Raw genomic sequence first — 24,705 nt, 5'->3', positions numbered from 1 at the left:
TAAAAAAAAAAAAATTGTTAAACAGTTTAAAAGAAAAAAAAATACCAGAAAATAAACAAATACAATAAATAAAAAAATATATAATTTGAAAAAACTAATTTGAAAATAAAAACTTAATTTGTTATATTTTTCAAACAAAATCCACCACTTAAAAAAGTATAAACATAACATATCAATACAGTTACACAAATATGAACTATTAGAATTCATTTAAAAAATGTTAAACAGTTTAAAAGAAAAATATATCAGGAAATAACCAAATCAAATAATTAAAAAAAAAAAAAAAAAAATCTAATTTGAAAATAAAAACTTTATTTTTTATATTTTTCAAACAAAATCCACCATTTAAAAAAGCATAAACATAAAAAAAATATAGAAACACAAAGATTAACTATTAAAATAATTTGGGGAAAAAAATGTTGAACCGTTTAAAAGAACAATACCAGAAATAAACAAGATAATAAAAACAAATCATTTAAAAAAAAGAATAATTTGAAATTAAAAGGGTGAGAGTAGTTGTAGATGACTCAATATCTATTTTCTATATTGTGCAATTATATTTTCAGCGTAAGCTTCCAAAGTAACATAACTCAAGAGTTTCATTTTGGGAATTCCTTCATTACTGACTTTCTACACTGATGTAACTTAACTTTGAATTATGAGTCCACAAAACAGTTGCACAAAACTATCTCCAAGTCATACATAAAGAGATCTATAGAGGAAACAGGCATTTCCTCTAACAGCAGCTAAGAGGGAAATGGAAATTGAAAGTGTTTAAATGCTTAATTCACAATTGTTTCTGAAATCTAGTTTGTTTTTTTTTGAGCAATCTTTGCTTTCCTTATGATGGCTGTGGTCATCCTACGTGTTTTTGGGCCATCGTGATTCTTCTTTGGTGAATGACTTGTGGCTTTCACCTTGCCATTAATAGATTGGAAAATTTGTAGTACGCAAAAAAAGTACAGTATTACAGTAAGAACTGTATTTCCATGACAGTAAAAAAACATCAGCCCACCTCAAACAAAACCTCACCTCAAAAAAGATTATTATAACATTTAGAAGTATTTTTTAAATTGTGGCCCCTGTTGCAGCAATTAGAAAGGTGTGAGTTTTGTCTTACCTGAAAGTGACCTCGATCCACACAGGTACCCTCTGGATCAGGGACTGTGAGTTCACCTTTATTTACAGTTACAGTATATTGGACAGTGGAAAGAGAAAACAACAAACAAGGCTTGACAGATGCAAGAGTGCCATCTGGTGGAAAATACACCTCAGCTGTGTGATTACACTCAAAAAATGTTTTGCTTGCATTTCATTCTCAAATCTCTCAAAGGTCAAAGGGCAGTGAAAAACAACAGTAACCAAACTGAGCATAAATTGCCATAAAGATTTAAAAAATCAGTTTTTGTAACTGTCATTTATTTGACACAAACATGCTTTCAGTTGATCTTTGCTTTAAAGGATTAGTTTGACACTATGGGAAATAATCGTATTTTCGTTCTTTCCGAGAGTTAGATGAGAAAATCGATACCACTCTCATGTCTGAGAGCGGTATCGATCTTCTCATCTGACTCGCTGCAAGAAAGTGAATAAATGTATTTCCCAAATTGTCAAACCACCTGTTATTTCACCCTCTCAAAGCATCCATCAAATCCTCATTTCATAAATTGTAAAATCCCGACATATAGCCCATACGTTTGTGGTGAGAGTTATGAAATCACCTCATAGGTCAACCCTGTGCCTCTATTGTAACCGATCAGTTTGCTTCATGCTCTGACACGAGGCCCCTTGATCAGCCAGTGTAGCTATGTTACATCTGGCCATGCTTGACAGGCTGTGAAGTGAAGCCGTCAAATCTGATCCCTGAAATCCACACTGGTCTGATCTCCAATCAATCCTGCACATGAAAGGAGGGCATTATTCACTGCTGAGGCCTCGCTCTATGGCCCCTTCAATGACCCGCCTGCGAACACTCTTTGGTTGTAGCGGTCGAACAATGCGCCTGCTCGCCTTTAGCTGGGCAGAGAAAAAAGGCTGCACAAGCATGTCCGACCTTTTTAACCCTTGAACGCATGCAATCTGATGCTTCATTTCACCCTTAATAACACGGTTTGTATCTGCTTGTTACAACGTTATAATTACAACAAGTGGATTTCCATTAGATGTCGTATGCTGCGTAGGAAGCCTTGTATTAATAGGAATTTAAAATAAGCTTCTGCAGAGGATGAACAATGCTCTGATGGACCCACAGGTCAATCTGAAAGGGATTGAAGAGGTTGTTAAATGGAAGGCAAAGAGATTATCTATACAGTGAGAACATAAAGGGGTTTTACATTCCACCTTCACCTCTTAAATCTCTCATTTTTTTGTGACATACAGATCCTTTTTCATGTTAAATTACCCAGTAAGCCATTAAATGACCTGGGTTTAGACAGCCCAAGGCTGGCTGTAATTACTCAGTATACTGTATAATACAAGGTTTTAGGGTTAATCCTGCGGGACCACTTCTAATTTTCACAAAAGGTGTGAATATTTCCTGCTTTTGAAAGATAAAGATTGCTCATCTCTGATCTTAGCAGATAAGGAAATCCTTTCTGACATTTTTAAAAGCTTTTGGCCCAAAGGAACTGGCATTCATTCAGATTAACATTAGTACAAAGTGTTCATGCAGAACATCAATCTTGTGAGCTGAAACATTTGCCTTCTGGTGAAATACCACTTGTTCTAACTCGACAGACATTGATTTTTTTGAGACTGATTCCACCAGGAAGTCAGATCTCTTTGTGAAACCAGCTTTTCATGACTGATGATTTTTTTGACATGTGATTTCCCAAGGAGTGAGAGTAAAGCTGAGCTGTTCTGTCTTTCGGAAATGACAGAACCAGAGGAATTGCATAATGCGTTTTACATGGAATGAAGTCCCGAACGGATGGATAAGTGTGTGACTACTGTGGTCTTCCTCAGAGAAAGGAAGTCTAGAGAGGAATGGACGTTGGTCAGGAAATTATTACACAATAAAAATGATGATTAAAAGAAAACTTCTGACTCAGATACAAGACACCTTCATCAGCTGTCTCTTTTCTCATGTATAATCGTACAATCGCGATTTATACTGGCATGGACAGATTGTGAGACAATGGGCCCCTGGACGCAGACATGCAAAAGGCCCCACCATCTCTACTACATAGGAGCAAGAAAGACTCAGTGATGCTTTTGCATCTTTTTATTTGTTTTTCGTCTCTTTGAAGTCTTTAAACATCTTGTGGTTTCATGTCTCTTTGTGGTCATTTTGTGTCTCTTTTTGGTCATTTTGTGTCTCTTTGTAATCAATTGGCATCTCTTTGTGGTAATTTTGTGTCTCTTTGTGGTTGTTTTGTGTCTCTTTGTAGTCTTTTTATGGCTCTTTGTAGTTATTTTGAGTTTCTTTGTGGTCATTTTGTGTCTCTTTGTGGTTGTTTTCTCTTTGTGGTTGTTTTGTGTCTCTTGATGGTCTTTTTGCGTCTCTTTGTGATCATTTTGTGCCTCTTTGTAGTCATTTTGTGTCTCTTTGTAGTCATTTTGTGTTTCTTTGTGGTCTTTTTGTGTCTCTTTGTGGTAATTTTGTGTCTCTTCATGGTAATTTTGTGTCTCTTTGTGGTAATTTTGTGTCTCTTTGTGGTTGTTTTGTGTCTCTTTGTGGTTGTTTTGTGTCTCTTTGTGGTCTTTTTGTGTCTCTTTGTAATCAATTGGCATCTCTTTGTGGTAATTTTGTGTCTCTTTGTGGTCATTTTGTGTCTTTTTGTGGTCTGTTTGTAAGCAATTGGCATGTCTTTGTGGTAATTTTGTGTCTGTTTGTGATTGTTTTGTGTCTCTTTGTGGTCTTTTTATGGCTCTTTGTAGTCATTTTGAGTTTCTTTGTGGTCATTTTGTCTCTCTTTGTGGTTGTTTTGTGTCTCTTGATGGTCTTTTTGCATCTCTTTGTGATAATTTTGTGCCTCTTTGCTGTCTTTTTGTGTCTCTTTGTGATCATTTTGTGCCTCTTTGTAGTCATTTTGTGTCTCTTTGTGGTCATTTTGTGTGTCTTTATGGTCATTTTATGTGTCTTTATGGTAATTTTATGTGTTTTGTGGTTGTGCCCCTATGTGTAGTTATTTTGCAGTTCTTTGCAGTTACTTTGCATCTCTTTGTAGTCATTTAATGTTTCTTTCATTTTGCTTCTATTTGTGGTTGGTACGCGTCTCTTCAAGTAACATTTTGCAGGTGAAGGGCGGGGGTGAGGGGCCCTGACACTTTGGGCCCGGTAAGCCCGTTCAGTAATCCATCCATGTATACAGATTGAAACATGAGAAATCAGTTGTGAATTCTTTATGTTCCCGGTTTGCTTTTACAGATTTCACAAAAGATGCTCAATCCCTGAGGGTATACATCCAGACCTATAAATCTTGACCTACATTAAATTCATGTCATACTAGTCAGTAGGTCACATCTCTGAATCTAGATTTAGATTTATTGTCCAGAAGGCAATTTCTCAGCATACATATCCACATACTGCGCAACAGTACATGTGCCATCGTGAGTTATGATGCTAATTAAATCTGTCAGTACTCACATTTCAGCCAGTTCACCTCCTGTGCTTTAGCTATGCATAGTATAACAGTAATCACTCATTATTATGTCTACAGTGAAATTAATATCCATTAACTGTGTAATAGCTGTATAAGTAACCACTTGCACATTGGTGTATGGTATTTCAACATTACATTTTGACATATTGTAGTATTTTACATACTGTAATACCCATATATAGGGATTCATAATGAGCTCATTCATTACACTGAAAATGCTGTTATGTGGATCAACCAAGGCTATGTAAATTCTAGTTTAATACCTTTAATATGTCAGTTGTTATTATGCTTACATGATACATATTCTTTAACAAATGTGAGTTTCACAAACTAACTTACAGCAAACCTGTGGCAGGTAGTATTCCAGTTGTTTTCTGGCACTCCAGGCGTTGGGGGAACAGGTGTGTGGGCCTCAATAGGGGCCCACTAGTGACTTAATCCGGCCCCTGCCGTGAACAAATACCTTTATTATAAGGCACTGTTGCTATTACTGTGGTTTTTTTTGGTTATGTATGCTTCTAGCGTGTCCTGTGTGTTGTTTCTGATGTACATTTCTCATAGGAGCCATAGCATATTTGACTCATCGTAATGTGAAAATATTAAGATAAAGGCATTTATTTTCCTCACACTTACACACATTCCACAACAGGGGGAGCTGTGTTGCACAAAATGAACCTTCCTCCTCAGACAGCTCTAATCGTCTGTGTTTCTTCTCCCAATCGCCCCCCGAAAAATGGAGACCGTCGCAGAATATTGACAAGGATGTCCTCGTCCCTCTCCTCAGATGCGGTGTCATTTATCTTTTTTGGCGAGAGAGGAAATCAGGTGCCAACACAGGCCCTCACTGGGAGACCCCATGTGATCTCGGAGCCTGGAAACATTTTCACCTGCAACCCAACCCCAAACAGGGCCGCGCTCTGTGGGATTGGATGCGTCACCTTATCCCCCACTTTGTGTCCCATTACCCAGCAGTTGTAATGCTCACACCAGTGTAACGTGTCTAAGGTAGCAGGCGGGGCAAGCTGAGCTGGCCTTGCAATTTAAATTAACCTCAGTGACATTCATGTGTGTGCTGGAGAACAGGGGTGTTACATTACCGGTACCCCTCGCTCCCGCCACGCACACACACCTGTCGTACATACAGGTGAACAAAAGGATGTGCATTAGCTGAACGAAAATACAGAGTCACACATGTGTGGTACTAGTTTATGTTTTATCTCCTCTTGTGGTGAGGCTCCCCTTAACAGTGGCTGGTTTCAAAGCCGCCGTGAGAGTCTGTTATCAGAGGAAAGAGCGAAGGAGGGAGCTGTGTGTGTGTGTGTGTGTGTGTGTGTGTGTGTGTGTGTGTGTGTGTGTGTGTGTGTGTGTGTGTGTGTTGCAGGAAATGTCAGAGAGAGAGGCTTACCATCTATTTTTCAGTACTGTTGAACCTCCTGCTCGTCATGGGAGGCTGTACCTGTGCTTCCTTAAGATTAACTCTGTCAAGATCAATATCTTTGTTTTCTGTAAAACAAACTCAGCCCGTTAATAGAAACTACGGTGCATGGACGCCGTTAAGCACGTAGGGATGACAACAACAACAAAAAAGTAACACAAAAAGAACATGTCAGTAAAAGCAAAAACAGAGGAAATAAATCAATAAGTGGTTTACTGAAAGATAAACGTTTTCTTTCTTACACCTTTTTCTTCTGGTAAGAAATCGTTCAACATTTTGGGGAATTTTGGAGAATATTGATGCCACTCTATAGCAGCTGGTTAGCTTAGCTGAGCATAAAGACTGGAAACAAGGGGGAAACCGCTATAGCATGGCTCTATCGAAAGGTTTCAAAATCCACCTATTACGTCTAAAAGCACATTTCTAACCAGTGAGATGCGAAAATGCGAAAATGCACACCAGGTCCGGTGCCAAATATCATCGTTGCCATGTTCCATTTTTTGTCACAAAAAAATAAATCCCTTATTCCATATAGCCAACTGCCTCCACACACCAAAAAACAATACAGACAGAGAATATAAGGGGCTAATGTGCTAATGTAATGTGACTAACATATAACGTTAGCAAATGCATATTAGCGACATGACCATCTTCATCCTATCGCAGCTGCTGAGTGATTGTCCTTTATTTGGTTGTTGAGGTAGTCGTCACTGTTTCTCGTACAGTTGGGTGTTGAGAAACCAAATGAAATAGAGGTCCGTCCGAATTTTTCGCCTACGCCAATGTTCTGCAGGGGTGTGCTGTAGTAGCTCAGTCCATGGGGACTTGGCTCGGGAACCTGAGGGTCGCTGGTTCAAGTCCCCGCATGGACCAAGTACTGAGTGTGAACTAGTAGCTTTGCCTCTTGGGCACTGCCGATGTGCTCTTGAGCAAGGCACCAAACCCCCAACTGCTCGGTCCCCTCGCTCTGATATCTCTCCATTAATGCATGTATATATAGGTCCTGTTTGTGCATGTGTGTATTTCGGGTCTGTGTGTATGTTCTATGTAAAATAACAGTGTAAAAATTGAATTTCCCCTCAGGGATTAATAAAGTGCCTTTCTTCTTCTTCATGCATTCATAAGAACCCACAAAATCAGTTTTTATAAACTTCCAGACTTATTTTCGGCCGAAAACCTGTGCTTGGTCTGAAACAGCTTTAAAACTCACTAATTAACTTGTGCTAAGGTAAGCTAACCGCCTGCAGGCTACATATTTAGGCTGCCGTGCCTGAGAGTGGTATTGATCATTTGAACTAACTCTGCAAGGACGCTACTGTAAGCATATTCTCCAGGATGTCAAACTACTCCTTTCAAGATTGAGTGCTGCCCTTTGGGACAGAAGGGAATTTGAGGATGAGGTTGAACTGACTTTGGCTGCCACTGTGAGCACTCTTGACCCTCACCGAGCGGCCCGAGGGCATTTGGAAAGTGCTTTATCCAAGCGAGGGTATAGCAGAGAGGGGGGCAGCTGATCCCCTGTGGCATTCTCCCTTAATTTTTCCTCAAGAACTGGGCCACACAAGATGATGGGTGCATTCCCAGACTTTGCTGCTCAAGTGTTTTTTATGGCCATCATAAATCATGCATTCGCTCCTGCTCTGCTCTAGAGGCGTGTGTGTGTCTGACACAGGGAAATCCTTGTTGACAAACCATTTCCCACATCTCAAACATCAAATTTCATTATTCAAGACTGCACCGGGTTATTCTTACCTCGTGTCTGTGGAGCGGACAAGAGCATATCTTAGAGCACAGTCTGACGCAGATTGAATTACGCCTCCACGTAAATGCGTTTCCCTTTTTGCGGTCTCAGTTTTTGTATCGACGATTTCATCGGAGGAGACACAAATGCATCTTCCCTCTTTGCCGAGGTCTGGTGAAATAGGAGATTCGCATCCCTGGCAGCTCTTTTAAATGGACCAGCAGGTCATGGCCCCATAAATGTTATTTGGAAAACCCATGGGAGTGACCACACCAGACAATATGGCTCCCAGAGGCACCCTGGGCACTTATTAAAGGCATGAGAGAGAATGAAAAACAGCACAGGAGCAGAGGCCCTGTCTATATAACCAGGTATGATCGTGAAGGATTCCTCTGTGTTCTCTTAATTACTCTGGGTGAAGGGGTGAGAGTGTTTGCTGAAGGGCTTTTCCTACCAGAATATGAAAAACGTGTCCCTGTTTCGATTATAAGTCTCTCTCTTTCTATTTCACGACAGCTGAACTGCAGTAACCTCTAATTCTCTGCTTCTCACAGCAACCTTTTCTGACAATTACATGATATTTACAGGGCCATTGGTTTGTGACTGAAGATTAGCATATTATGCTGGGGAGTAATTCCAGAGCTGCATTATGTTTCTGGTATCAGCTAACAGGACTCCCATCACCCATGAGTGATGGGTTTTTCTTTGTTCCCTCCTCACAAACTAACAACACCCTACGCCCACTGCATTTGATAAATGGACTTCCAATGGGCTGACATTGACTCTTTATGTGCAGTGTAGAGTACCGCTGTGTTGGACAGATAATTTAGGGATCCCATTGGTTATGGAAGTGAGCTAGCGGGGGTTTCCTGTCAACTCTTAACATATAGAGGCAGCTCGGAGGTCTGCGGTCCTCATCAGTATGGAGCTCTGGTACAGTGGCTACTATCAAAAACATCACAGAATAACTCCTTCATCACATCTGATTCGTCAGGATAGTGAGCTGAATATGCATTAAGAATGATTCAGACTCGAAATACTGCATGTACTTTTTCATTTTTTTTTGTGTTCGGTAAGAGAAACTCCCAAAAAACATCAATTTAATTGGAAAACATAATTTTACTGAGAATATACTGGTCAATACCATAAGGGTTTTAATGGAAAACAGTTGTACATGGAGTTCCTCATTCTAGTGTTCCCATCGTTCATATTGCTGCTTGACGTCGTCTCTGTAATTGTCTGTGTGTGAGCAAGGTGCATCTAGGTGCATGCACCACTGGATAAATCCCATTTGTATCCCATATTTGGAGTTTGCCAAAAACATGCTGCTGCTTTTACTCCCTCAGCGCACCGACTAGAGCATCGACTGAGCCAACAAAAACTCTTAATGGGTCGCTGAAAGATGAATTATTCATAGGTTGCATCGGCCTGGTTTTCTTGTGCAGATGTCTTGTTGCCCACCTTGGCTCCGTGACAACAGCTGAGCAAAAACCATCTGAGACTGATGATGACCGTGTGGTTGTAGGTTTTAGCTTCGTCCTGTTTGGTGTGGGTTACCGCTTCAGGTCCCATGTGTAGCTCCGTCAGCCCTATACCACAGTACTAATGGTGGAAGACTCCTCTGACTTGCCCTGTATGCCGGGCAAGGACTTGAGATACTCCAGGTGTCTGCGGGCGTCCTCCGTATTAGCCCTGACGTAGTAGACCAGGTAGGAGATGACCATGGTGAACCAGCCGAACATGACGACCAGCATGGCCACATCTGTAGTCCTCTTCATCACCACACACAGGTCTATGTCTGGCGCCAACAGGAAGGCAAGTCCTTGAACTCCTATTTCCTCCGGATCTGAAGTGTGGCACACTATGCCCGTCAGCGACGCGGGCTCAAGGTCCACGCGGGGCATCGCCATCTGCAAGTTGCAGTCACAATGCCACGGATTGTTTGTTAGGTTGGCGCGACACCGCAGGCCCTCAAAGGCCTCGGGGTTAAAGTTTACCAACTTGTTAGAAGAAATGTCTAGGAACTGCAGCGAGGAGCCGAGGCCTCTGAACGCCCCTGGCTCTAACTGGCTTAATTCATTGTGCGATAGATCCAGTTCAACCAGGTGGGGCAAACCTGCGAAAGCATTCGCGGGGACCGTAGTGAAGAGGTTGAAGTCAAGGTAGACGCGTCGTGTGTCATTGGGGATGTCCTGGGGGATCTCCGTGAGCTGCAGGTTGCTGCAGCGCACCGTCTTGCCGGTGCTGTCGCTCTCAGAGCAGTAGCAGCTCTTGGAGCAACTGGTGGCAGCATGATGGAAGCAGAAGGTCATTAGCACCAGGCTGTGCAACAGCAGACACATGACCACCGAGTGGCGCAGTAACCAGCCTGCAAGCAGGGACATCGTGGGATACGGGCATGCTCCAGGAAGGACCACCTGGGCGCAGGAGGTGAAGTCCACATCAACCTCCCCAGTAGCTGTTGAGCCTAAAAAGAACAGAAAGTCACATTAGCAGTGGTGGGAAGACCACCCTTTGAAACAAGAGAAGTGCAGATTGTACTGTGAAATAGTTTCCTCAAGCAAAACATGGGTGATTAACAATGCTCTTCAGTGTCCATAGTGTTATGTAACGCAGAAATCAGGTGGTACAGTAGCTCGTCTAATTGCAGCGAGGAGGCAGCGGGAATGCTGCAGTTCAGCATGTCGTTGGCTCAGAAACAACTGAACTTCTGTTGTATTTCCAGGGAAGTTTAAGAAAAATCCTTTGGTGTCACTATGCCTCCTTTATAATTGACATCCCTGCTATGCAGGGCTATTTCAGGACACGGAGACTGGCATTAACATAGTGATGTGACACCATGACAAAACATAAAACCAAATAGATTTTTCATGGAGTTATAGATATGGTATGTCTATCATGTTTCCATTTTTTTCTAAAACTATAGCTGCCATTCTGATGCAACAGTTTTATTAAAGATGACCTATTATGCTTTTGTGTTTCTGCCTTTCCTTTAGTGTGTTGTATAGTTTTTTTTGTGCATGTAAAAGGTCTGTAAAGTTACAAAGCCCAAAGTCCACGCCAAAGGGAGTTACTCCGCCTCACAGAAACACCGCTCCTGAACTGCCTGAAACGCCTTGCTTGAAGTCCCACCTTTTCTTCCGTAACGTGGTGATGTCACCAAGTAACACATTTGCATTATACCTGCCTAGCGGCTATTTTGGCACACCCTCAAACAAAGTTAGTTAGAGCGGAGCTGAAGCGGAGTCCGAAGAGTTCGTTTCGGTTGACCAATGACATCAGCGGGCCAGCTGACCGAACAGAGCAGACTGGGCTTTTCAGGAGGGCGGGGCAGGAGCTCAAACAGAGCATTTAAGACAGAGGGTGAAAAGAGGTGCTGCAGCACAGCCGGTATGAGAAAAGTAAAGCATTTTTTTAACATTAAAGCATGTAAACATGTTCGAGTAGAAACCCAAAATACAAGAATGCTCCTGAAAAAGAGCATTATAGGTCCTCTTTAAAAGTGTCAATTAATAAAAATGTCCCGGTTTGGTGTCTGTCAAGCTTCATTTAGTCAGAAGTGCAAGTAACACAGAGGTAAACGCTTGTCTGTGCGTCCTGTAAATTACACTTTATATTTTGTATGTACGCCTTTGAAAATAGCGGGTCTACCCACCCTAACACACTTCATTAATAGCTGATCAGGGCTACCTCCTATCCTGTTACTAATCCTCCTAAGGAAAAACTCCTTAAGTCAGTGTAGCATCAGTGTTGGCCACCCAATCCTTTTGTTGGGGGTAAATGCAAATGCTACAAACAGCATCAAGGCCAACAAAACAGACAACGTGATGGCCTGTCTTCTTTGAGACAAAAAAAAGGACCAGCCAGACTTCTTAAATTCTCCAAAATGGCTGGAGACTGGGCAAGATCCACTTACCAAGATTAAAAAATGAAATCGATCTCTAAGTACCTCGAAGTATCACATGACGTTGGGGGGTAGAGGACAGAGTGTGGTGGCAACGGCGGTGTGTATGTGTGTGTTAAGAGGACAGGTGACTTGTCTACGAGACACAGCTAATAACACTCATTGTGTTACGCCGCTTTTTAGAGATGCCTGCCAGACAATCCCAATAATGAGGGAGGGGATGGAGGCTGATGCACCGGAGCAAAGCAAAGATGAAGCATCTGCCATTAAGAAGCTCTGACTGCTGTAGTTCGCCTCCCTCAGACATGAGATGTTTATCCATACATCTTCATTAAGCAACTTCCAAAAGGATTTCCCTCTGCACTTTGTGTCAGTGGGGTGCATGAGAATGTAAAATAGCATGACAGATGCAGTTGAACGCCCAAGGAAATAAAAAGTCTTGCCTAAAGTAAATGGTTAACATTATGCTCCTGTAAAGGCGATACTTTTCCTGTCACACAGCATGCCAGCCTGGTATTTAGCTGAGCGATAATGGGGGAGCAGGAGCAGAAGGCTAGTGACGGAGGAAGAGGAGGAGGAGGAGGAGGAGGAGGAGAAAGCATGTGGGCACGGAGGGGAAATTGGACACACCAGCACAGGGTTGTGAGAGAAAGAACGATATCAAGAGGATTTAAAGAGAATGAGGTAACATTACAATAACAACAGAGAACAGAGCGTGACACTAATGAGATATCGAGGAAAGGGGCGCATGTTTAGTCAGTCACAGGGACAGCTGATGAAGACAGCTTGCAGTGAAAGAATACAGGGGAGAGGAAGGAGAGAAGTGGATGAGATAAACAGAATCACTGTCAAAAATGAGTACTTTTACTAATGGTCAACAAGTATAACCCATCTTACTGCCGTATACAGTAAATCCAATGAATCAGTTGGCCTCTAAATCTCGCGAGGTCTTCATCAGTGTCCCTAAAGTCATTGCTTCTGTGATAAATAACCCTCCAGCTTTTAATTTAAACAATAAACACAGCGCTCTTGCAGCCAAAGGTCAGCTTCTCACTTCATAAATTCACTGCTGCCAGTGCTGCACTCACAAGTCTCCTTCTCCAATTATATGAGGAGCAGTCATTTTGGACAGAAACCCAAACACAAGAGGCGTTCAAATGGAGATATGGCCAAAATGTTCTATCCCGATATTGTTTTTTTCATATCTCGATAATGATATATATCCCGATGTAGGTTATTTCATATCTCGATAATGATATATATATCATGATATAGGTTATTTCATATCTCGATAATGATATATATCATGATATAGGTTATTTCATATCTCGATAACGATATATTTCACGATATAGGTTATTTTATATCTCGATAACGATATTATTCATGATATAGGTTATTTCATATCTCGCTAACGATATATATCACAGTATACATTATTTCTTATCTCGATAACGTTATACTGTATATCACAATATAGGTGATTTCATATCTAGAAAACGATATACATATATCATGATATAGGTTATTTCATATATTGATACTGATATATATAACGATATAGATTACTTTATATGTCGATAACGATATATAAATATCACGATAGAGCATGTTTTATGGTAATTCAACAAATAAATAGACTATATGAAATAACCACGTGGTAAAGCCTATTTTTATATACTCCTGTGTGAATTAAATACTTGACAAATGAAAAGTTCTGAATATTTTCTCATTTAATTAAGAACTTTCGTGCAAAATGAACATACCGGTAAGCAGTTTCAAGAGAAATCATAGCGAAAAATAATGAATAAACATTTCCAGCTATACACTGACTACCAGTATGTTTACATGCATGCACACAAATAAAGAGTAATCAGATTAAGACAATAGTTTGATTTAACTACACTGGGTATTCCCATGAGCAGAGTTCAGATTTTCTACAAAATGTAAGTTTGTATGTGCTCGTTATCAATTTAGACGATGTAACTGCGTATCATGATATCTCGATATCTGATAAATTATCATATTGAATTATTGCCTAGCCCCAAAATGCAACACAAATACATTATATTAATACGTTTTGTGACATATTGTATTTTTCATGTATGAATCTGACCTCGAATTTGTGGCATCACATCACAGCTATATAAGCATTGTATGAGTGGCAAAGAAGCTGCTGGTTTATCAATGAGGGAGGGGGTGTGGTGGTGGATGACAGAGAGGGAAATAAATCATCCTTGACATCTTTAACTTGAAACTGCAGGCTTTTAATGCAACTGTAATCATATTTCAGTGCTTTTAGCTTTATCCACATGCCCATCCCTCACTCAATGCCAATCTCGATTACTAAAGAAGCTCTTTTTTGTTCCTTAGAGCAACAGCATGGCACTTGGCAGATTTCCACGGTGTACCTAAAGACCCCATTTCCTCCCATAGAATAAGCTTGTTGAGTTAACCTGGAGAGCATTACGCACACTGTTACAGGGGGGCTCTTTAATGTACAGTATGTTAGAGATTAATAAGGGTTTGAGCTAATCAGTTTAAATATTATCTTCAAGATTAATATCCTCAACTTCAATACTGAAACAACACTGATGATGGAATTAATTCATTTTTTTTTTATTATTTTTTTTTTATTGTGCTATAAATAGATAGTGACATAGAAAGACAAATAACAAAGTACAAAAACAAAACAAAACTAAACTAAAAAAACACAAGGGGATAAAAGCAGGTTGAAGAATGTGTGTGCGTGTGTGTGTGTGTGTGTGTGTGTGTGTCTGTGCGAGTGTGATGTGGATAATGGGTGTGTGTTTGGCATTATATGAGGCTAGATGGTCATATATGACATATGTCTACTCTTAAACACATACAGACATCCTTCCTTTTATGTGTATAGAGCATAGGGGGAACAAAAACAAAACAAAAAGAAAATAAATGAGTAAAATATAAATATAATACAGTATATATACTCATACACATATATATTAATAATATGAATAATAATAAAGATGATGATGATGATGATGGTCATGATGTAATTAAGGACATTTTAAGATGCCAAATTAAAGTGCAACAGTGGGTTCATTTAAATTCCACTCATAAAGCAAAAAGCATGTGGTGAAAAATGAACTCATAGGGCGATAAGGAGATAAAGGCGATGCGTTAAGTTTGTCTTTCATCCTGTTTTAGTCCAACACCATCCACTGCTTGTTTTCCAGCCAATTCACATTTACAAACCAGCATGAAAACTCGAAACTACTTCATGGATTAAAGAATAGATGCGCGCAATATCACAAATAAAAAAACACAACAGAGCGCTCACTCACTTCGTCTTTGCAGCTTTGCCTCTCCTCTTCATGATGTGTTTCACAGCGAGTGAACAGCGATGAAATGGTCCGAGTAGATCAGCAGCTCTCCGGAAGCTTCTCTTCCATCAGCTCGTTAAACTTGTGCTAGAGAGAGAAAGAGAAGAGGAGAGGAGGAGAGCTGCTCTGGCCACGACGCGCCACTGGAAATGCTCCTCTACAGCTCAGAGATCCAGCTCAGTGGCAGCCTGTTAGTTTCCACGCAACCAGACAACCACACTGTTAACAATTTCCCAGTAAAATAACAGTAGAGAACTGGCAGCAGGGTTGCCTTTATGTTACTGTAAAATCAACATTATTATACTGTCGCTGAAATTTACAGCTTTGTACTGTTAATGAAAAATACAGTTGTTTTTTTATTAATTTCACAGTATTTTACAGTTAATTTACTGTTTAAAGATACATTATATAGCTGTTTTTCACCTTTTACATTATATTACTGATTTGTTTTAAAGGTCCCATATTATAAAAAAGTGAGATTTTCATGTTTTTTTATTATAAAGCAGGCTTAAATAAATACTGTGAAAGTATCGAAACACTCAATCCACAGGGAAATTCACACAACCCGTATTCAGAAACTCTGCATTTGAAACAAGCCGTTAGGATTTCTGCCCATTCGTGATGTCACGAATATACAATGTTTAGATCCTTGACACAATTTTAAGCGTAAAACATTCTAAATGTGTCCCAGTTTATTCCTGGTTGCAGTGAATGTGAATGTCATCAGCTGACAGGAGGTACACATGGACCCAAGCTGTTGCCTAGCAACGTTAATGCAATTCTGTTGCAATTCCGTCAAAATGCGCTAAAACGGAGCGTTTCAGACAGAGGGTAAATACAGGTATATTCAGGTCGACAGTATGAGGAAAACAACGTGTTTTTTTTAACATTAAAGCATGTAAACATGTTCTAGTAGAAACACAAAATACAAGTATGAACCTGAACATTTGCATAATATGGGCCCTTTAATGCACTATTTAGGTTGTATTTTTTACATACTTTTTAATAAACATAATTTTTTGCCTAGATGAATAGACTTAGCAGGTTACAGACATAGGAATAGTCACACTAAATACAATTAAAGGCACTTGTTAGGAAAAAGGGTATAATAAACTTGTTGACACTTTTCCCAAAATGTCTGTCTATAGCTGGCTACAAGCACAGAATGCAAACCATAACAACATGTGAGTGAAGAACAATAAAGCTAATTCACTGATTTTACAATCATGTACAATGTACAAGCCTCACATGTGCAGATCAGGTCCCAGAATTAAAAAAATACTGCATGAAACTGTTACTGATGATACTTTAGACAGTTGATCAGCAGTAAAGTGATGTTTTTTAAGAATGCATTATAGTTCAGTTAAAAAACGGCCTATGAGCGTAATTTAACAGGTTTAGAGCGTAAGTAAAGCACTGTTTTTAGCAATAACAGGTTAATACTGTTGAAATCCTGTTGTAAATTAACAGCAATTGTTTACAGTGTAGGCAGCAACAGCGCGAGGGCAAAGGCATGTCATTGTTGGCGGTATGTAATCTCAATGATCTGATCCTGGATTTGACAACAACAAAAAAAATAACATTAAAGGGTCTATTTGTAACTTTCAGAAATGCTTGTTAACAGTGACACCTGTGGCCGTTGGATCCCATCATGGGATCCTAACCCAATAGATTTATACGTGTAAAAAGTTACAAACAGTGCCTTTAATGTAAAGTTTAGACGCATGGTGCGCAATGCATTTACGCACAGATGGAAAGGCTGGACTTGTTTGGTTGCCAGGATTTGAGTGTGCATTAATGCAGATATGTAATGTAAGGACTGATTGCATTCATTCATATCCTCCTGGGAACCGAGTTAAAAAAAAGTGTCTTCCAATTACTTTTTTTGTGATTTCCTTCCTATTTAGGGTTAAAAGAAAATCTTAACAATTTAGGCTTGTTAAACATTATTTTTATCGTCCACTGTATAATGGACTACAGGACTATTTCAGTGTGAAAAGACTAAAAAAAATGAACAGATTATGGCTGTAGAGTGATATTAAACCAAGAATACATTCAAATTGATTAAAAACAAAAAACACACATGCCATATCACTGGAAAGCCTAGGATGTCCTCTTTACAATACACCAGGGGTTGATAGAGTAGGTCAAAAGAGTAAGAGGATATGCATGTGGACAAAATGTCCACAACAGAGGACACATGTCAATGGGCTGGGTCTTAGGAGGATATGCATGTGTTGATTGCTGTGAGAAGAAGTGGATGTGCATGCATCAGGTGCCTGTAAGTCAAAGGGTACCCCTCCCTCTCTCACACACACAGAGTGATCTCATACACATTTCCACAACATGGAGAGGTTGTTGGGTTGGCAGCCCACACTAATCATGTATGATCTGAAAGCTGGTTGTTTTCAAACATGCAAGCCCCAGCCATGCAGGGCGGTGGATCTCTGGCCGTCTCCGGGCCCCCTTTTTCCTGCCTGCTGCCAGCCGATAAGGAAGCCCAACCGAATCCACTATGAAAACAGACTTGCGTGGCCACTGGCCTGGGAGAGCCTGCCAAGCTGCCGTTCATAAGGTATTAATGGAATTAAAATCAATGAAGTGGGATACTCCACCCAAACTCCCTCCCTGGAGCTCTGGAATGACACACTGTGAATGATTAACTGCGGCTATACTGTAGGGTCTTTCTTTCTTTCTTTCTTTCTTTCTTCAGGTAATATCATATAGACTGTCTTTTGTGACCAGTTACAGTGAAATATGACCGCTCGTTATGTCCCTGTATAATAATCCTTAATTGGAAAATTCCACTACTTCACAACTTGGGTCTTTTTGTCTCCATTTTGGACAATGTTAGCATTACATGAAAGCAAAGTGGGCAAGTGCCCCGGGGCCGCAGACCATCACATCATGCTTGTGTGGTAATTAGATTATTTGCAATTTTGTTATACCAGGGTCTGTAAACAGGTCCTGTGTCAGTTCTTAGTTCTCAGTTGTAATACCTGCATTTTTTTCAATCAATTTTATGCTTAAAAGATCCATATTCTTAAACTAATTTGAGTTAAATCACATTTTCACAAACAACTTACAGGAATACTGGTTAGTTGCTGGTGCTCCAGGGTAAAATGGGTTAGTGAACTGGTGTGTTGGGGGCTCAATATCTAATTTTTGCCCCTGGGCCCATTAGTGGCTTTATCCAGCCTTGACTGCATGAATAGCAAATAATCTGTTTTCTATTTATCAATGAAGGGTGTTGATGGCAGAAAGGAATACAGGCAATTAAAACATCCTTATATACGTTATTTTAATGCAACTGTAATAATAGGTTTGTGCTCTTTGGTTGTATCACATGAGACCGGTCAGACAGCATATCTTTTTCATGTCCCTTTCCTCATCCCTGTCTCATCTGGATTATTTATCTGGTTGCTATACTGTATTATTTTAGGGATTTCACGGGTGCACTGCTGGATCCAAGTCTCAAACCAGTTCTTTTAACATCAACAAATATATTTTTGTTTGTCACTTTGGACCATCTTACATCACTTGTCATCTTTGTTGGACTTCTCCTGTGTGCTGCCCAGGCAACATCTCTTGTTCCCGTGTAAACTATAACAGCAATGATTGTCCAGATTAACCCACAGGAGATGGAGCTGCACAATGTCATATTGGGAATGGGCTGCTACGTTTTATGGTTACATTTGTTTAGCACTTTGAATAATTGCTTTGCTGATTAAGTTTGGGTTGAAGCATTTAAAAGTCTGCTGAGGCTTGTTCTTCTTTGGTCTCATTGGACTCTAGCAGATAACTCATGTCTGCTGTCTCTACAGTGAAGAGGGGGATCACAGTGTGACACTAACCTGTAGATATATTGGCCTATTTAATGTTTTTTATTACATGGTTGATCGATAAAACCGTAATACATTTGTGTATCTCAGTCCTCCATCCCCATGAGAAACACATTGTCGCTGCTCTATAGTCACTCCTTTTACAGCCCCGAGGTTAAGAGGCTGCTCTTGTCAATTAGAAGGCGATCAGATAGGTGGAAGAGCATATGACAGTGAAACAGCAGAAAATAGGATTACTTTCCTCATCGTCAGAGGAGAGTGCACTGGCAGTCAGTCTTCAGCGTTATCACATTACTTCAAATGCTCCGCTGTGGTTGGCAGCTACAGTAGACGGGCGCTGTATGCATTATCAACCAAGCATTAGTCCTGATACGCTTTCAAGTGGATCAAAGTTCCTTACTGTTTTTTTCTCTCTCCAGCCTGTCAAGTATCTCAACACAGGCTCAGGCGTCCTCTCCGTTACCCTGATACCTGTGCAGGTGGAACATACCTGCAAGCTGACATTAATCCATGAAGCCAAAGTGCTGAGTGGGATTTTAGGCTGAGAAAATATTAGCACCAAAGTGTCTACAATGTCATCTCGACAGGGTGGGAATGTTTCACCATTAGCCTTTTCTGTGTGCTCAGAGTTGCAGTGGAACTAGAGGACCCATATTAATGAGATCTCTCCCTCTCGTTCTCATTTTCTATCCCACTTTGTCTGCTCACACAAACACACATACATGCAGACGTATACTTACGCACACACACAAACACGCTCTGTCTCCGGCTCCCAGCTTACTCCTCGTCCCCGGGTAAGATCAAAGTCCTGCCTTGTCTTTATGAATACAACATTACCCCGTGCTTTATTTATTTATATCCCTACCTGTCTTGAACCTTTTAATCAACTCTGAGAGAGGTGTATTAAAAGGATTTCTCTGCTACTGCCCGTATATCAGAGGGGTCACCTCACCTCATTTTATATAAAGATCCTTGTCTCTGAAGTCTGATATCATTGAAGGAAACAATGGACTGGAGATATGAAAGTGTTGTAAATATTCATTCATCCTTGCTGAATTCCCTGCTGACAGAGCCGGCTGAGTCTTGTCAAGAGCTTCAAAACCACCAAGAGTCTTCTGTTAAAGCAGATCATGAATGGCTTGATGCTCGCACTGGCATGTTCCGAGTGGTTTATGTTGTTTGTAGCTCGCAATACTTTGAGAGTGTTTCCAAAAAAATAATGCTAGAATACATTTTAAATATGTTTCAGTGGTTCCCAACCTGGGGATCAGGACCCCGACAATGGGTCATGACATTAATTAAAGGGGTCACATGATGATTAATAGAAAACAAAAATCTCATATGCAAAGTTATCTGTGTTTTTTAATTTTAAAATACTGTATTTTTTTGTATCTCTTCAGGGCTCAAACAATATTAAGTTTGTACATCAATAACGGTTAGGCTACCATGTTCACTATCTTCGTTTAGCGAGTTAGCATGCACAAAATACCCGGCATTAATATAGCAGCAAACAACTATTTGCTATGTAAAGATATACAGTATATAGTAATGTCAAGATTGTCCTTCTGTGTGTGTTGTAATCCGAGCTTCTCCGTGCTTTATTGACATATAGCCAGGCTTTTTAGTGCATGTTCAAGCATGTGAGCGTGCCCCACTGGGTAGCTGGCAGCCGCGGCTTCTCTCATACGGCGGTTACAGCTGATAACGCTGTCCCGACCAACGGTGCTATTGTGGAAGCATAGCATCCACCCTCCTTTGTTACAAGCCAGCGACTCAGCCGTCGCCATGTTAAGAGCCGTGTAGAGGCAATAGAAATGCTCCCAATCTCGCATATTGCACCTTTATTTGGCATTAAACACAAAGTAAAGCTGAGGCTGATGGGAATGTCATTCGTTTTTTTGCAGGTATTTAGTCGTAAACCAAAGTGCTGGAATTATTTTGACCTGACTATGCTGCTAGATGAAAAGTCAAGGGATCACCACAGTTATTACAATTCATCATGCATGTCTGTGCAATCTTTTATGGGCTTGAGTTGGTGCTATTTGGTCAGAGCTGACTAAGCTAATATAGGGAACCTAATGATGTCTGAACCTGACTGATGCATGCACAGGAACGATTTATGCACACATGGACTCCCATTTCAGTCAATACTGTTGAGGTCAGGGTATTTCACTCTGCCAGCTGATGAAGCTGGTTAATCCAATCGGCATCCTTTGTTGAATCCATATTAGGTGTGACCTTGCTGAAGAAAAAACAGTTTTAAAAAAGTGAATTTCCGTCGTTACTCTATAGAGTTATGTAGGCGAAACACCTCGTGGTAACATTCCTCACAAGTGTACATTCAACAAAGTGGCGTCAGTGATTGTGTTGTACGGCTTCTTAAATGTTAAGTTATTATAGTTGCCTGCCAACACAGGATAGAGGTGGTTAAAGCGGTTTTCCACTGCCCTTTTAAAGTAATTAATAATTCTTAGTCCTTCATTGTGTCTCTGAGACATATTTACAATGACAGCCAGGGAGGGGTGTTCACCTTAAAGGTCATGGTTTGGACCTCCAAGGACACCGCTGGGAATGTGATGGTCAAAACATGACCCAAAAAGTCTTTCAGTGTTGAAAAGGTTAGAGGTTTACTGCAGATGTTATTTACTTCCTGTTGGGATGTCTGCAAAGGTTATGGCATGTTAAAGGTTTAAATATTCAGGAGGCACATCTTGTTTTTTGCTCTTCTCATTTATGTGTTTTCTTGTGAGCATCTGAAGAAATAATTTTTTTTTAACAGTTTGCCGCCAGCTATTTCATCTGTCACACACCTGGAAATTACTCACAGTAATCATGAAGCTGTGATTTCAATTTTCTCTTTTCCATCATTATTTCATTCTAGCTGAGCGTTTTCATATCCATACGCACGTTATGGCTACATGCTCTACTTCCTGTCGATCACCTAACACCCACAGTTAGAGATGCAACTTGTCTTTGCCTGGAAATGATTACTCAGAAACACTGAGTTGAATTTACAAACTCATGATGGTGTGACCTCCGGAGGATGTCCAACCCTAACACAGGAACTTATCTCAAAGAACAACCTTTATAGACATTGTGAGTTAAAGGCTCAAGTTGAAACATTTAACCAATGAATTGTGGGTAGAGGTATTATTTGACTCATGTATAACACAACCATCTACTTTGCAGTGGGGCCTACATGTTCTGGATTTGACCAACCAGTCTCAGCAAGGGGCAAAAGACCACTTCATAGGAAAGGTTTAAAGGAACAGTGTGTAACATTTAGGGGGCGCTATTGGCAGAAATGGAATAAAATATTAATAACGATCTTTTCTTTAGTGTATAATCACCTGAAAATAAGAATTGTTGTGTATTCGTTACCTTAGAATGAGCCGTTTATATCTACATACAGATCGGGTCCTCTTCACGGAGCCAGCCACTATGTTTCTACAGTAGCCGAGAAGGGACAAACTTAACACTGGCTCTAGAAAGGGTCACTTGCGTTTTCACGTTTTCACATTTTCACATCAGCAACCGTATCTCCTACATGATTGGCACACAGGATGAGTTTCAGGTGGTTGCAATCTGCAACCTCACCACTATAAGCAGCCAAATCCTGTACTGCACCTTTAAAACTGGGGTTAATGTATATATATATATATATATATATATATATATATATATATATGTACATGTATGTCAAAAGCAACAAATATATATACATATACATATGTATATGTATATATATTTGTTGCTTTTGACATACATGTACATATTTATGTACATGTATGTCAAAAGCAACAATCAAATGTCTCAAATAGCTCTTTTTTTGCTGACCCACATTTCAGACACTCGTATTTTCAAATCCATTTTCGAGAGTATTTTCAGCGAGCTCTGATGGTCCACTCATATATCTTATCTTTGGTGCTCTTTGAGATGTCGTGGCAAATTAAAATCAGTTGCTGTCTAGAGAGTGATGAGAGTGAGGCAGCAAACACAATATTTGTCTCTTACAGATCTCTCCTACAGTAAGAGTGAGCACAGTTATATTTAGCCTTATAAAGTAGTACAAACAAAGAAACAATAAAAAACATCTATATGCCATAAAACATATTCCCGTACCAAGTGCCCTCCTTATAAGCAGGAAATCTCAAACATCTACACTGCAGGGGAGCTGATGACCCAGGGGTCAATATCCTGTCCATATCCTGTCACCCACAGACACCCAACTTAATTCACTGTCTGCAGTGTTATAAATGCATTTCATTATAAAGCTTACACAACATTCACATAAAATGCTTCAATACAAAACTATGATTACATGCCATACTACAATTTCCATGACAAGAGCCAAAATGAAGAAAAAAGATGCATGTTGAAAAGCATCCTAATCACTGTCAACTGATATATCTTTTTCACAAAATTTTCTTCTGGAACAACCTGTCAAGTGCTCAGCTGGAATCAGCGTCTGTTTACCTGTCACCTTAATATCTGTAAAGCAGCTCTATCCTTGTATGACTGACATCAAGCTGCAGCAAACAGCCCTTTTAGACAGCTATCAACAGATCTGTGACACATCAAGTTTCTTTCTTCCCCAACAGTGGAGCTGTATCAGGCCTCAGAAAAACACAGGGCCATCAATAAATGAACAGGAAAGCAGGTGGTACTGAGAGCGCGGGTGTCCATCTACTTTGCTAACGTCTCTCAGCAACTTCGGATGAGCGACTATTTTTGGACGCCGAGTACTTAGTATTGCCTGTTTCAAACTGCCCACTAGTACTAGATAAGAGGAAGTCTGTGTGTGAGTGTATTTCAAGGTTAGAATAGTAATGGCATGGTTGAAAACAACAAAATATGGAACTGTATTCTCTTAAAGGTGCTCTATATATGATATATCCAAAGCATTAATATAGAAGCGTACAGCTATTTGCTATGTAAAGATGTAGTAAAAATATAAAGATAACGTTGTAATCCAAGCTTTTTTTTACATAGCTTTTAATGCATGTTCGTGTATTTGAGCGTGCCCCACTGGCTAGCTCACGGCTCAGCCATGTTGAGAGCCGTGCAGAGGCAATAGAACTGCACCCCAATTTCGCATTTAGCACCTTTAAATTACCTTAAGATTATGTACTCTTAAGATAAATACATTTAAAAGAAAAACACTGCTTCTATAACAAGGAGCCAATGGAAAGTATTTTACATAAACATAACTTGAATTTGCCAAACTTAATTTGTCAGATTTTCTTTTAGGCTATTTGTACCACTTTACCATTAAAAGGAATAGTTCAACATCTTGGCATAGAGCCTATATGCTTATTTGCGCTCTTGCTGAGAGTTTAAAAAGATCAATGCCACTCTCATGTCTGTTTAAATCTGTTAAATATGAAGCTACAGACTGAAAGTGGGTGGAAACAGTCCAGCTCTGTCCAAAGGTACTGCTCCTTTGAAACTCACAAATTCACGTTATATCTCATTTCTTTGGTTGTCATTGTTTTGTTCCTTTAGATTATGCTTCTGATTACAGTTTTGACGAGGTGATGGAATATTTTATAACATATTAAGGTAACAGTGAATTATATCTTCCAAAAGACACACAAAAAACACTCCCGTTCACAATTCTTCTTAAGAAAAGTACATATACAGGATCAAAAAAGTACATTTTGAGCCTATATTGTCTCATTGTCAGGTGAATCAAAAATATATTTTGAAGGCAGCACACCCGATCCCTTGTGTTGTTGTAGGCCCTATGAAGAAAAAAAAGGATGAGGGCAGCTGGCATTCTTTCTTAAAGACGATCAATCATTCTTTCAAGCT

The 24,705-nt window shown here is 39.9% G+C and overlaps 1 protein-coding gene across 1 annotated transcript; it reads right to left on the bottom strand.

The window, feature by feature from the left end:
- Positions 1–7,229: 7,229 nt before the first annotated feature.
- Positions 7,230–15,471, bottom strand: lrrc3ca (leucine rich repeat containing 3Ca). Its single transcript, XM_074619489.1, has 2 exons — positions 15,011–15,471; positions 7,230–10,247 (listed from the first exon to the last, which is right to left on the bottom strand). Exon 2 carries the CDS (start codon positions 10,162–10,164, stop codon positions 9,370–9,372), a length of 795 nt encoding a protein of 264 aa, XP_074475590.1. The 5' UTR covers positions 10,165–10,247; positions 15,011–15,471; the 3' UTR covers positions 7,230–9,369.
- Positions 15,472–24,705: the final 9,234 nt, after the last annotated feature.

The sequence above is a fragment of the Sebastes fasciatus genome, chromosome 20 (genome assembly GCF_043250625.1).
Source record: "Sebastes fasciatus isolate fSebFas1 chromosome 20, fSebFas1.pri, whole genome shotgun sequence".
NCBI classification, from domain to species: Eukaryota; Metazoa; Chordata; class Actinopteri; order Perciformes; family Sebastidae; genus Sebastes; species Sebastes fasciatus.
Note: the sequence above shows the minus strand (reverse complement) of the source record. Positions and strands in the feature narration are given on the sequence as shown.